This window comes from Crocodylus porosus, unplaced genomic scaffold (assembly GCF_001723895.1).
Source record: "Crocodylus porosus isolate Cpor-Errol unplaced genomic scaffold, CroPor_comp1, whole genome shotgun sequence".
NCBI lineage: Eukaryota > Metazoa > Chordata > Crocodylia > Crocodylidae > Crocodylus > Crocodylus porosus.
Window position 1 is genome coordinate 36,254,550 of NW_017728951.1, and position 11,122 is coordinate 36,265,671.

Genomic DNA, 11,122 nt, shown 5'->3' on the forward strand with positions numbered 1-11,122 from the left:
GTAGACTTTAATAAGATCTCAGCTTTCCTGTCTGACAATGCCATGTACATGTGCAAAGCTTTCTCTGATGTGCTCCAAGGAATGCTGCCCAACACTGTTTATGTCGCCTGCAATGCTCACATTCTGTCCCTAATAAGGGACATCTGGCTCATGCAATGCCCCATGGTGGATAGCCTGGTGTCTTCCTTCAGGAAAGCCTTCAAACACTGTCCAGGGTATAAGGTCCAGTTCAGGGAGTCCATCGCCAGTCAAAGTGGGGAATCACATGCCACTGTGCTGCTGCCTCCAGAATCTGCACTCCTACGGTGGAATTTTTGGTGCGACACGGTCTGTTACCATGCCAAGCATATGCAGCACTACCAGCAGATTGTGAGTGAGGTGCTGTAACTCACACCCAACCCACAGTGCATGCTCAAGCTTTGTGTTCTCTTAGAACAAAGCAACATTCAAGATCACATGACATTTGTGGCTGAAAATGCCACCGGGTTCATAGAGCTCCTGATGTGGTGGTTTGAATGCCAGCAGGCTGTGATCCACCACACACACAACAAGGTGATGGATTTGTTAAGCTGGGTCAAAGACAGAGCATTACAAGAAGTCAAGATAACTATGTGGATAAGCTGTCCTTGTGAAAACCAGCACAGAAGGGACCTATTCCAGGAAACAGGTGTGAAGCTAAACCAGTACTGCAGGTATGACCTGTCACTGCCACTGTGGTTCAGACAACTGGCTGTCCCCTTCCTTAATGCTGTTCACAATTTGGACCCCAACCAGGTATCTTTGCTGAATTTTGACCCTTGACTACTGAAAGCAATCTCGAGATGGAGAAAAGACCATAACAATAAACATGCTGCTTATGTGAACTTTGTCAAAGACTGCCAGATGCCTGTACCTGTGCCCATGTTCAGGGACTCCATCTGTGACTAGTTTCCACATCTTTATGTCCTGGCAAGACACTGCCTCACTATCCCTATGAAGTCAGTGGATGCTGAGCATGCCATTGTTAGAAATGGAGTATTGTTAGAATATTGTTAGAAATGGAGTGTTGTTAGAAATGCACAGTTTGCATCTCACACCTGATAAGCAAAAAACACTGCCAAGGACTTTTTTTTCCTTGGCCAGCCTTGTTACAGTTTTTCTTATGCTAAATCACTCCCTCCCCCACACTCCCCCTGGTCCTTCTCATGCAGCTTACAGAAGCTGGAATTCAACTGACTGTGTCCTTGAAAGGGGGGGGGATTTAAACTCTTGGTGACCTAAAGAACTTTCTGAGCATGCGCAATTAGCTGATGCATATTTGCTTATCCGCCCTGCATACTTAAATAGTTAATTATAATATACATGCGATGGATGAAGTGACGTAGCCACATACATGTTTGTATGAAACGGAAATGAGCTGTAAGAGTTCCTGTTTCTGCACACGTGCCCAGGAGGGGAAGGATAAAATACCAGCTGAGAATTTCCTCAGGGGTTCGGAGTAATCTGAGTCCTTTGACTCTGCTCTGACCCTATTTGCAAATACATCTTTGTGCTGCTAATAAGTGTGTGTCTGAGATTTCTTCGCATGCCTCCAGAGAAACGAACCACAATTTTTGCAATACCATGGCTATGTATGGAGAAGTGTTCACCCCACAGAGACAGAGAATGGGTGGGCTGGGGGCTGGACTGGGCTGTGCTTGGGGCAGGCAGCAGCAGCACTGGGAGGAGGCTACTTTAGGGGCTGCAGTCACCCCAGAATTTGCTGTAGTGACTATGGCTGGGTGCAGCATGCTTGCATTTAATACATAGCATGAACTGCCTGTCTCAAGGATAGTATTCAGTTTTAGTAAACTCCTTTTTATAATATCCTTTATTTAAAGTATATATAGTTGATATTAGTAAAGTGTATATAGTTGGTATTAGTTACAATTTATGGTGTGCATTGCTTTATTTTATTAAGATATTTCAGTTTAGAGTTTACTTGCTTAGAATTCTTAATAACATATCAATTAATGGCTTCTGTGGGTTTAATGCCCTGATTTAGCTCATGAAAGCTGTTAATTGAGGCATTATTAAGCAATCTAAGTGGCTGTTAATGGCTTCCACTGGCTTGATCAAACCCACAAAAGCTATTAACGGCCACTTAGTTTGCTTAATAATGAATCAATTAATGGCTTCCATGTGCTTATAAAGGGGTTTAAGCCCACGGAAGCCAATAATTAACACATTATTATTAGCAAGTAGTGGTCTGGAGCCATCTGGCAATCTACAGAGAGGGACAGGACTTCAGGGGCCTGTTGGCCAATCAGAGGCAGCAGGGGACAACATACTTGCTCCACCAAAATGGCTGCCTGGGCTCTAGCCTCCCTGTGAAATTTGCCAGCAGCCATCTCAATTTTGGTAGACCCCTACTTAAAATATCCCCCTTCAGGCATCTCTTCTAAACTGAATAGGCCTATCCTCTTTAGTTTCTCTTCATATGAAAGCCCCTCCATACCACTAATCATCCTTGTTGCTTTCCCCTGTACCTTCTCTAGTTCTTCTATATCCTTTTTGAAGTGGGGGGGCCCAAAACTGGGCACAGTATTCAAGGTGTGGACACACCATGGATTTATAAAGACCATAGTATTTTAAGTATTGCCATGCATGATAAGAACCATCTCATTAAAGTCAAAGCTTCACTGATGGACCTGAATCAGGGCTTATTTCAAATTGAGGTAGAATATGACAAAGCAGCCCCAAGTGGCATGACAGACAGCATGTCCTACCTAATACATAATGATAATCAGTACTGTAACTAGAGGTGGGTGAGCAGGGGGCACATGCCCTGGGCACTAACTGAGTGGGAGCACTGGGACAGGCACAGAAGTGCCAGAACAGAGGCAAGAGCCCTTAAGACTTCAGCAGCTATGGTCTCCAGCAGTGTAGAGCAGGCAGAAGTGGCCAGGAACCAACAGGTTGCAGGCTTGAGGCACTGGAGTGGGGACAGGGCTGCTAGCTGTCTGTAATTTTATGGACCCTCCATAAATAGTCAGGCTAAAAATGCCTATACATAAAATCTGTGTGAAAAAATGCAACCACCCATAAAAAAGGAAGCCACCAAAGCTGATGGAAACTTTATGGTGGGAAAGAAACTGGGTGTAGAGTTCAATCAGACGCACAGCACAGCAGTACCATCTGGTGTTTGAGCAGGAGTGGAGTACTCTGTAGGGAGTCTCTCAGGACTTTGTGGCTCTCAGGAGTCTCCATACCTCCTCTTCCCTCTGCCATATCCCAGTGCTGGAGCTGGTGCTGCATCCTATAAGAATTAGGATAAGTGGGGCTTGTGCCCTGCAGCCTGATTAACTGGCTAACAGACTAACCAGGGCCAGCTGAGCCTAGCTCATTTCCACTGATTGGTCCTGGGTCTGCTTTTAAGGAACTCCTGCAGTACCCAAACTTTGCTGCATGATTTACTGGTCTTGTCTTTGAGTAGCTCCTGTTCTGGTAACTTTTCTGGCTTCTGCCCTAGCACCCATGATCATATATTTATCTCTTCAGACTCTGGCTTGACTTTGGTTTGCTTCCTGACCTCTGATGCTGGTTGATTTCCTGGCTTGGCATTTGATTCCTGACTCTGGGCCTCTGTCCCACTGTTGCAATCCCTGGTTCCACTCTTGGCTCTACCCACTAGGTCAGATGCCCTGGTGAACTGTGATGCATCCTGAGTAGGATTCTTTGGGGGGTCTGTGCTGGGAGGAGGGAATTGGGGCTAGTTGGGGTAAAGCTGGGGTGGACTAGGTGTGGTAGCATGTAGCAGGGTGCAGTCAGAGCTACCAAGGTGTGAGGGTAAGTAGAGAACCCCTGAGGTAGGGGAAGCGGGTGCAAAATTATTGCTTCAGTCAAGTAGGGTTATAGATTCATAGATGTTAGGGTCGGAAGGGACCTCAATAGATCATCAAGTCCGACCACCTGCATAGGCAGGAAAGAGTGCTGGGTTCAGATGACCCCAGCCAAATGCCTATGTAACCTCCGCTTGAAGACCCCCAGGGTAGGGGAGAGCACCACCTCCCTTGGGAGCCCATTACAGATTTTGGCCACTCTAACTGTGAAGAAGTTCCCCCTAATGTCCAGTCTAAATCTGCTCTCTGCTAGCTTATGGCCATTATTTCTTGTAAACCCCAGGAGTGCCTTGGTGAGTACAGCCTCACCAATTCCCTTCTGCACCCCCATGATGAATTTATAGGCAACCACAAGGTCGCCTCTCAACCTTCTCTTGTGGAGGCTGAAGAGGTCCAGGTCTCTCCTCATAGGGCTTGGCCTGCAAGCCCTTAACCATATGAGTGGCCCTCCTCTAGACCCTCTCCAGGTTATCCACATCCCTCTTAAGTGTGGCACCCAAAACCGCATGCAGTACTCCAACTGCGATCTGACCAGCGCCTGATAGAGGGGAAGTATCACCTCCTTGGTTCTGTTTGTCATGCATCTGCTGATGCATAATAAAGTGCTGTTAGCTTTGCTGATGACTTCGTCACACTGATGACTCATGTTCATCTTGGAGTTCACTAGGACTTCTAGATCCCTTTCTGCTTCCGTGCTGCCGAGCAGGTCATTTCCTAGGCAGTAGGTGTGTTGGATGTTTTTCCTCATTAGGTGCAACACTTTGCATTTCTCCTTGTTAAATGGCATTCTAAATAGTCCCCCGATTTGATTTGGATTCAGAGAGTCAGTCACTGAACCAGGCCGAATCTCCTACGAATTGAATCAGCACCCAGAGCTTCACACAGCCCTACCAGATACCTCCTTCATGGAGATATGGTTAGCACCCAACAGAAGAGGGGGAGTGCAAATACTTAAGTCCATGCAGCACACACAGTCCGTGTCCAGATGACCATAGATGTTTGGTTCCTCAGGGACAAGTAGCAGTGGTGCAACTTACACCACTGCTACTTGTCCCCAGGGAATACCTATACCAGACACACTTTGGCATGTGGTGAGCTACCCACGGTCAGGTAGGGGAGGCTGCACTGGGCTGGCCCCAACAGTCTTACCTGGGCTTCTGGGGGCCTCCCAAGGCTTCAGCAGTGGCAATTCTGCTGTGCAGAGCCTGGCTGGCAGCCACAGTACAGCTCTAGGTGGCCCAGTTCTGCTTTGGGTGGTGCACTGCCTGTGCATGTGATACTCCACTTTCCCCTCCCCCCACACACAGGTTTTTTTGACCCCTGTTTTCCATGGAGAAAAAAAAAAAAAAAAAAAAAACCACACAGAAAAAACAAAGTGGAGCAGTGTACAAATCTGAGCAGCACGCCCTTGCAGCTTGGAGAATATCTAAAAGTGCAATATGTGGCGCCACAGACATGTTTGCATGTCTGCGCTGATCTGGACACAGCTACAGTGGTTATTATGAATCACACAGCCTCACAGGCTGAAGGAAACATTGAATGAGAAAGAAACAAAAAATATCTACTCTTCTGTCCATGTGTTGGATATGATAATACCTGTCCCAATAGGCCCTGAACAATTCCCAAATAAAATAGACATTGAAACCAAGGTCTTCAGTGAAGTTTACATAGTTTTTGACTTCTTACACAATGGTTCATTAATTGCTTATATGGGGGGAAAAAAAGACCTTGATTTTTATGTGAATTTATTAAATTCCAGATTTCATCAGAGATGCAATTACAGCAAATAATCTTAAATTAAATGTAAATTACATGTGTGTCCTTAGCAAGACAAGCTGCTCATGATAACAGGAGTGGAGAATGTGTAGGGAGCTTGGCAGGGTACAAGTAGAGCAGGGAAAGAGGTGGGGTGGGAAAACCCTCCTATTCCCATAACCCTATGGATTGGCCGTTTTCCTCAATGTAAGTGATCCAAGGTCTGTTCAACTTGAAAAAGAGAGGCTGAAGAACAGAAGCACTTTAAACTGATCTTAGCCAACTCCATTGTAGATTTTGCAGGGCATGTCAGGGTTTTTCTTCCTCACCACACGGATAGTGCAGGTTCTTTTGTGAAACAAGGCGACACAATTCACCTTATCGTAGTTTTGGGGTGTGAAAACACTGAGGCAAAGAGAGGTAAATTGAAAATCATGAATTTACATGTGGATCAGGATAAAAACTGATATTTACCAAGTCAAATCCCTTTGCTGATTTCAGAGGAAGTTACACTCTAATCCAGGGTCTCTGGTAACTGCATGTACCACTGACTGTCAGAAAGAAAACACTGAACTCTGATCTCTTGTCCTAGCAGCAAGTAAAAAAGGAGATGATTCTTTAATAATTTAGCATAGAAATGCAATTCTCTGAAATTACCTTGTTCAGGATTAAACAGATAGTCATGTTCATCCTGGACTGTACATGGATTCCCACACAGTGACAGAGTGAAGACAACTCATAACTTCCTTTATTCAGAGGGCATTTATACACATGCTCCAGGAGTGTGAGGAGTCAGTAGTGGCACATGCACCCCCTGAGAGTGCTGGTGTAGCCCTGACAGGCCGCGCTCCCTTCTTAGGCGATGGGCGGGGAGGGGCAGGCAGAAGCGCCAGTGCCCCCACTGTGAGTGCCGGCTGGGGAGTGGGAGCACCAGATGTAGCACCATGGCCACTTCCCAGTCAGCATGATTAGCTGTGGGGGGAGCTCCCCACCAGGCACTGACTGGTTGCTGGGGGGACACATGCCCCCTCTGACCAAAGTGGCACCAGTCACCCATGTGGGGAGTGCTTTAATTAGAATGGCTCCGAGAGTGTCTTGGTGTGTAGAGTAAAGCACCCGGGGAGTCTCATGTATCAGTATCCCCGCGCATGAAAATGGCTGCAGGGGTGCTTGAAGAAGCTTTAGGTAAAGTGCTCCTGCTGCTATTTTTAAGCATGGCAATGCTGATACACAAGATGCTGAAGGGTGCTGAAGCACAGTAATTACCATGCTCCAGCATGTTATAATTACAGCACACTGCAGCTGCCTTGCTGCTCATGTATAGGTGCCCAGTGAGGGCTACACAGTAGGGGTGTGTGAAGCGGACCCTATTTGATTCAGAACCAGCCCGAATCAAGGACTGTGATTCAATTAGTTGACCCAGATCACTTTCCCTGATTCTATTTGGCTGAATCTGAATCTGAAGATTCGATGCCGATTCAGAGAATCAGCGATTTGGACACAGACACAGCTTTAAAAGTTTTTTCTACATAACTCAAGCTGGCAGGCATAGCTCATGATTACTACAATGCTGGGGCACATGGAGCATCCCACACAATCATGGGGGGCCCTTCACGTGTTTGGCAGCGAAGCCAGAAGTGGACCAGAAGTACTTCTGCTCCACTTCTGGGTCTGCCAGTAAACACGCTGCCCCTCCCCCCCACCAGCACCTCCCTGGCTCAGCAATTGGCTGCAGGGGGACCCCAGGTGCTCCCCCCACAACCCAGGAGACACCAGTCACGAAGCCAGGTGGGTGCAGGGGGGCCCCCCGGTGGACCCGGAAGTGGACCAGAAGTGCAGTCTTGTCCAGTTCTTGGTCTGCTGCTGAGCATGGTGGGGACCTTTCATGCTTCTGTGGGATGCTTTATGTGCTCCAGCATCGCAGCACTTCCAACCCCTGCTACCTAGAGGTATGTAGAAAAAACATTTAAAGCTGTCTCCATGTCTGAATTGATTCGGAGGGTTCCGATTCAATTCAGACAGAGTAAAGGGTCCTCTGATTTGATTCGGATTCGGAGATTTGGCCACCAAATCGGGCTGAATCTCCACCAAATCAAAATCAGGGACTGAAGCTTCATACAGCCCTACTATACAGTTGCAGTGAACAGTCACTAGACAAATTGCAAAAGGGAGTGAGGGGCAGAAAAAATGAGGGGGGAAAGAAATCACATACCCAGTAAGGGTGCAAATCAACATCACCCATGTGCCACCACAATTTTTTTATGGCAACACAAGTTGTGAGTGAACAGACATCCTTGCCCCATGTTTGCTACAGTCTTGGTTGTGTTAAGGTAATGTTCTTGCCTAGTAACAGTTCATTGCACCATATCTCGGAGGACATCTGTTCACTTACAGAGTGATCTCCACAACTAAGGGCTGCCTGCACTCCCCAGATACCCTGGGCAGGCAGTTCTGGGGTGTATATTTCATATTGGGGTGTCATGCATGTATCCCAAGGGGTGGTTGAAGAGCACATCTGCAAGCATAGAGCAGGGAACTCCATGGGTTCCCTTGCTCTGCAACACAAAATGCACACCTTGAAATCCCCTGCATGGGAATTCTCAGAGCCTGTGTCTGCAAGTTAGCTTTTAGCAACTGTTGACCCTTCCAGAACATGGTGTATGCATGAGAGGTCACCCAGACCTTTGATACATATAGCTAGGCAGGAGTTTTGAAAGCTGCCCAGACCTACACACAGGCACCTTTTAGGCCACTGAGACAGAATGCAAAGGCCAGACTGCGTCCAGACATTTGGTGCCTCCATGGCTGTGTTGCTATAAGCATCCAAACATTGAACTTGGGTCTCCCGTGTGGTAGACAAGGATTCAACCACTGAGCCACAGGGGACTATATAGCTGCAAGCACAAATCATGGAACCCCCTTGGGTTCTGGCCAGGCACCTGAGGCTGTCCTGCAGGATCTGGCCCCTAAAGGCCTGGGAGCAACAGGGACCTGATCCTGTGGGACAACAGCTCTGGGCAATGCCTGTGCCTGACATCCCAGCACAGTGGATCCTGCCACAAAAACAATGCCTGTTTGTACTCTAAGTGAGAGACTCAGGGAAAGATTGAGGAGAGTGATAAGAAAAAAAATCCTATAACAACAAGTGCACATCTAACTCCGTGTTTAGAGAGTTGGAGGTACAGTTTTTCAGATGCCTGGATGCAACGAATGTGGTTTAGTTTTTGGCATTGCTAGAACCAGTTGTAAAACAGGTCGAAAACCTGTTTTCTAAATCTTCTGGAATGTCAAAGCAAATTTACACCAAAATTTTGAAATGTATAAAATTTCAACCAACTTGCAGATAAAAATAATAAAAGTCTACTTGAACTTACAAATTGCAGCAGGTCATCGCTCTCCGCTTACATTTACATTTGAAACAATCATCAGTGTTCCATACTACACCAAACTTATACCGCTTTCTGTTTTCAATACAACCTAGATAACACAAAAAACCAACAAACAAGGTGCAGTAGATCTATCTAATCTTTAATATTAAAGGTAAAAAACAGGCTTATAGTTTCATGCTAGCAGTTAAAGTGCTGACTTCTGTGGAGGTACACCAGGTCTGAATTTGGCCTGGTGCTCTGCAACTGATTGTAGCACTATTGCTCCTATAGCCTACAATAGTGCATGGAATGATAAAGTAAAATACCATCTGGCACACATCTTTCTTTTTCAGAGATGTACTTCAAGTATTATACCAAGTCTGAGAAATGCCTTAGGCTGAAAACCTCACCAAGTTAAAATCAGGGGGAGTTTTGCTATCAGTTCCAATGGGGAGAGCATTTCACCCAATAGATAGCATTCTCAAAAGCATCTCAGTAACTTAGGCACTGAAGCCCAGTAGGATCTGGGCATTTAAAATACTTAGGCACTTTTGCAAACAGTACTCATTTTCTGAAAAATCCTTATCACAATTCTTGGAAGTAGGTATTTGACACCTGTTTTATACATAGTATAACGGAGGCTGCTTGCAGATGTTAAAAAAAACAAACCAAAAAATCCATACTTTATCAGAAGCAGTAACATGTTACTTCAACCCAGCTTTTCAGCATCTGTATAAATCAGGTGCTTCTGCAGGGCTTTTTGGTACTTTATCAAGTCAATCGGCTATTCGATAAAAGTGCCAATAAATCTCCACTGAAGCACCTGATCTATACAGATGTTGGGTAAGCTGGGTCCAACTAAGGCACTGCCTCTTCTGGGTATGTGCTGGGCTGGGTGTAGGAGCATGCCAAGTTCAAAATAAAGCACCATTGCGGGGGGGGTTAACATCTGCAAACAGCCTGAGTGACTAAGGGATTGTAGCGGAGCTATTACTAGCACCTTGTTCTCTTCTAATGCCAATCCCAATTCTAACCATTAAATATCTCCCCTTGCACAATCAAGCAGGCAAGTGGTATAACCTGAAATAGTTCTCTGGTGCCTTTTTCCATATCCAACAACAAGCAGCACAAAACAGTGGTGCTGGAATGGAGAAGCTTCAGGATTGGCATCTTTTACCCCCCGGTAATGCACTGTTTTTTAAAAAGGAACTCTGCCCTGCTATTGTTTGGAAACTACTGTATCTGTCTGTCTATAGATGCTCTCAGCTGGTGTGAAATCTGAATACTTCAGTGAATTGTACTCCACAAGTGATGCTTTGAATCAATGAATTGAATGTCCTAAGCATGATTGGAAGATATGCTGTTCTTACCATGTTTATTGGGAGGTCTCATATAACACTCGGCATCACACAGGGTCCCTAAGATGATAAGGACCAGGAAGAGGACCAACAAGAACTTCTGGAAAAGAAGAGGAAGCTTGCAATAAAAGGTTCGGTGGTCTTATGAAATAATTTGTTCATGCAGAATTAATAAAGAATTAGTAAGTAATTTGTTCACACAGAATTAATAAATCCAACTCTCAGATAAACTCAAACCAAAAACCAATCTTACAGTTACACAGACACTGACTTACCATTATGAAGGAAACTTGCACAGACTTCTGGCATTTTCCAGTGTGGAGCAGCTTTTATTGTGTATGCAATGAAGAAACAATAGTTGTGGATTGAAAATGTGAGCCAATAGCTGAGCTCACATTGTGCCAATGGACACTCTAACCTGTTTCAATCATCAATCAGATGGCATTGCCTCAGAAGGTATCTTTAGACATGAACTTAAAGGCAAGTTTTGTGTTTCACAAACATATGAAGGAAAAGATTTACACTGATGTAATTTTGGAGTAACTCCAGTGGCTATAACAGAATTACTCCACATTCGCATTCCATGTTGCCAGCAGAATCCGGTGCCAGATAGCTATGCTTTTGCACTGGCAGACCATCAACAAAACAGTGGGAAAAGGTACATATTAAGCAAGGTGGCACTGTACTATTGTTCCACTGACCTGTTACAATGAGATCTCCCCCACCCAGATTTGGAACAGGTCATTCATACAGTGCAGTGGTGTGAAGAGACCCCTGTGCG

General features: G+C 45.6%; 1 protein-coding gene across 2 annotated transcripts; it reads right to left on the reverse strand.

Annotated features, from left to right (window-relative positions):
- Window positions 1-5,643: 5,643 nt before the first annotated feature.
- LOC109323954 (beta-microseminoprotein-like) lies at window positions 5,644-10,711 on the reverse strand. Of its 2 annotated transcripts, none has more exons than XM_019555621.1 (4): window positions 10,617-10,711; window positions 10,354-10,438; window positions 8,990-9,092; window positions 5,644-6,020 (listed from the first exon to the last, which is right to left on the reverse strand). In XM_019555621.1, exons 1-4 carry the CDS (start codon window positions 10,617-10,619, stop codon window positions 5,891-5,893), a joined length of 321 nt encoding a protein of 106 aa, XP_019411166.1. In that variant the 5' UTR covers window positions 10,620-10,711; the 3' UTR covers window positions 5,644-5,890. The 2 variants fall into 2 exon arrangements, with proteins under 2 accessions (XP_019411166.1, XP_019411164.1); XM_019555619.1 differs by having other exon boundaries at window positions 5,647-6,020; window positions 10,354-10,441; window positions 10,617-10,708.
- Between the last annotated feature and the right edge of the window lie 411 nt (window positions 10,712-11,122).

What these genes read in the sequence shown, in the direction of transcription:
- LOC109323954 (XM_019555619.1), bottom strand. An exon ending in GAGACCTCCCAATAAACATG is followed by an intron (nt 9,093 to 10,353) that starts GTAAGAACAGCA and finishes TGTGTTATCTAG; the next exon opens with GTTGTATTGAAAACAGAAAG. An exon ending in GCGATGACCTGCTGCAATTT is followed by an intron (nt 6,021 to 8,989) that starts GTAAGTTCAAGT and finishes TCTTTGCCTCAG; the next exon opens with TGTTTTCACACCCCAAAACT.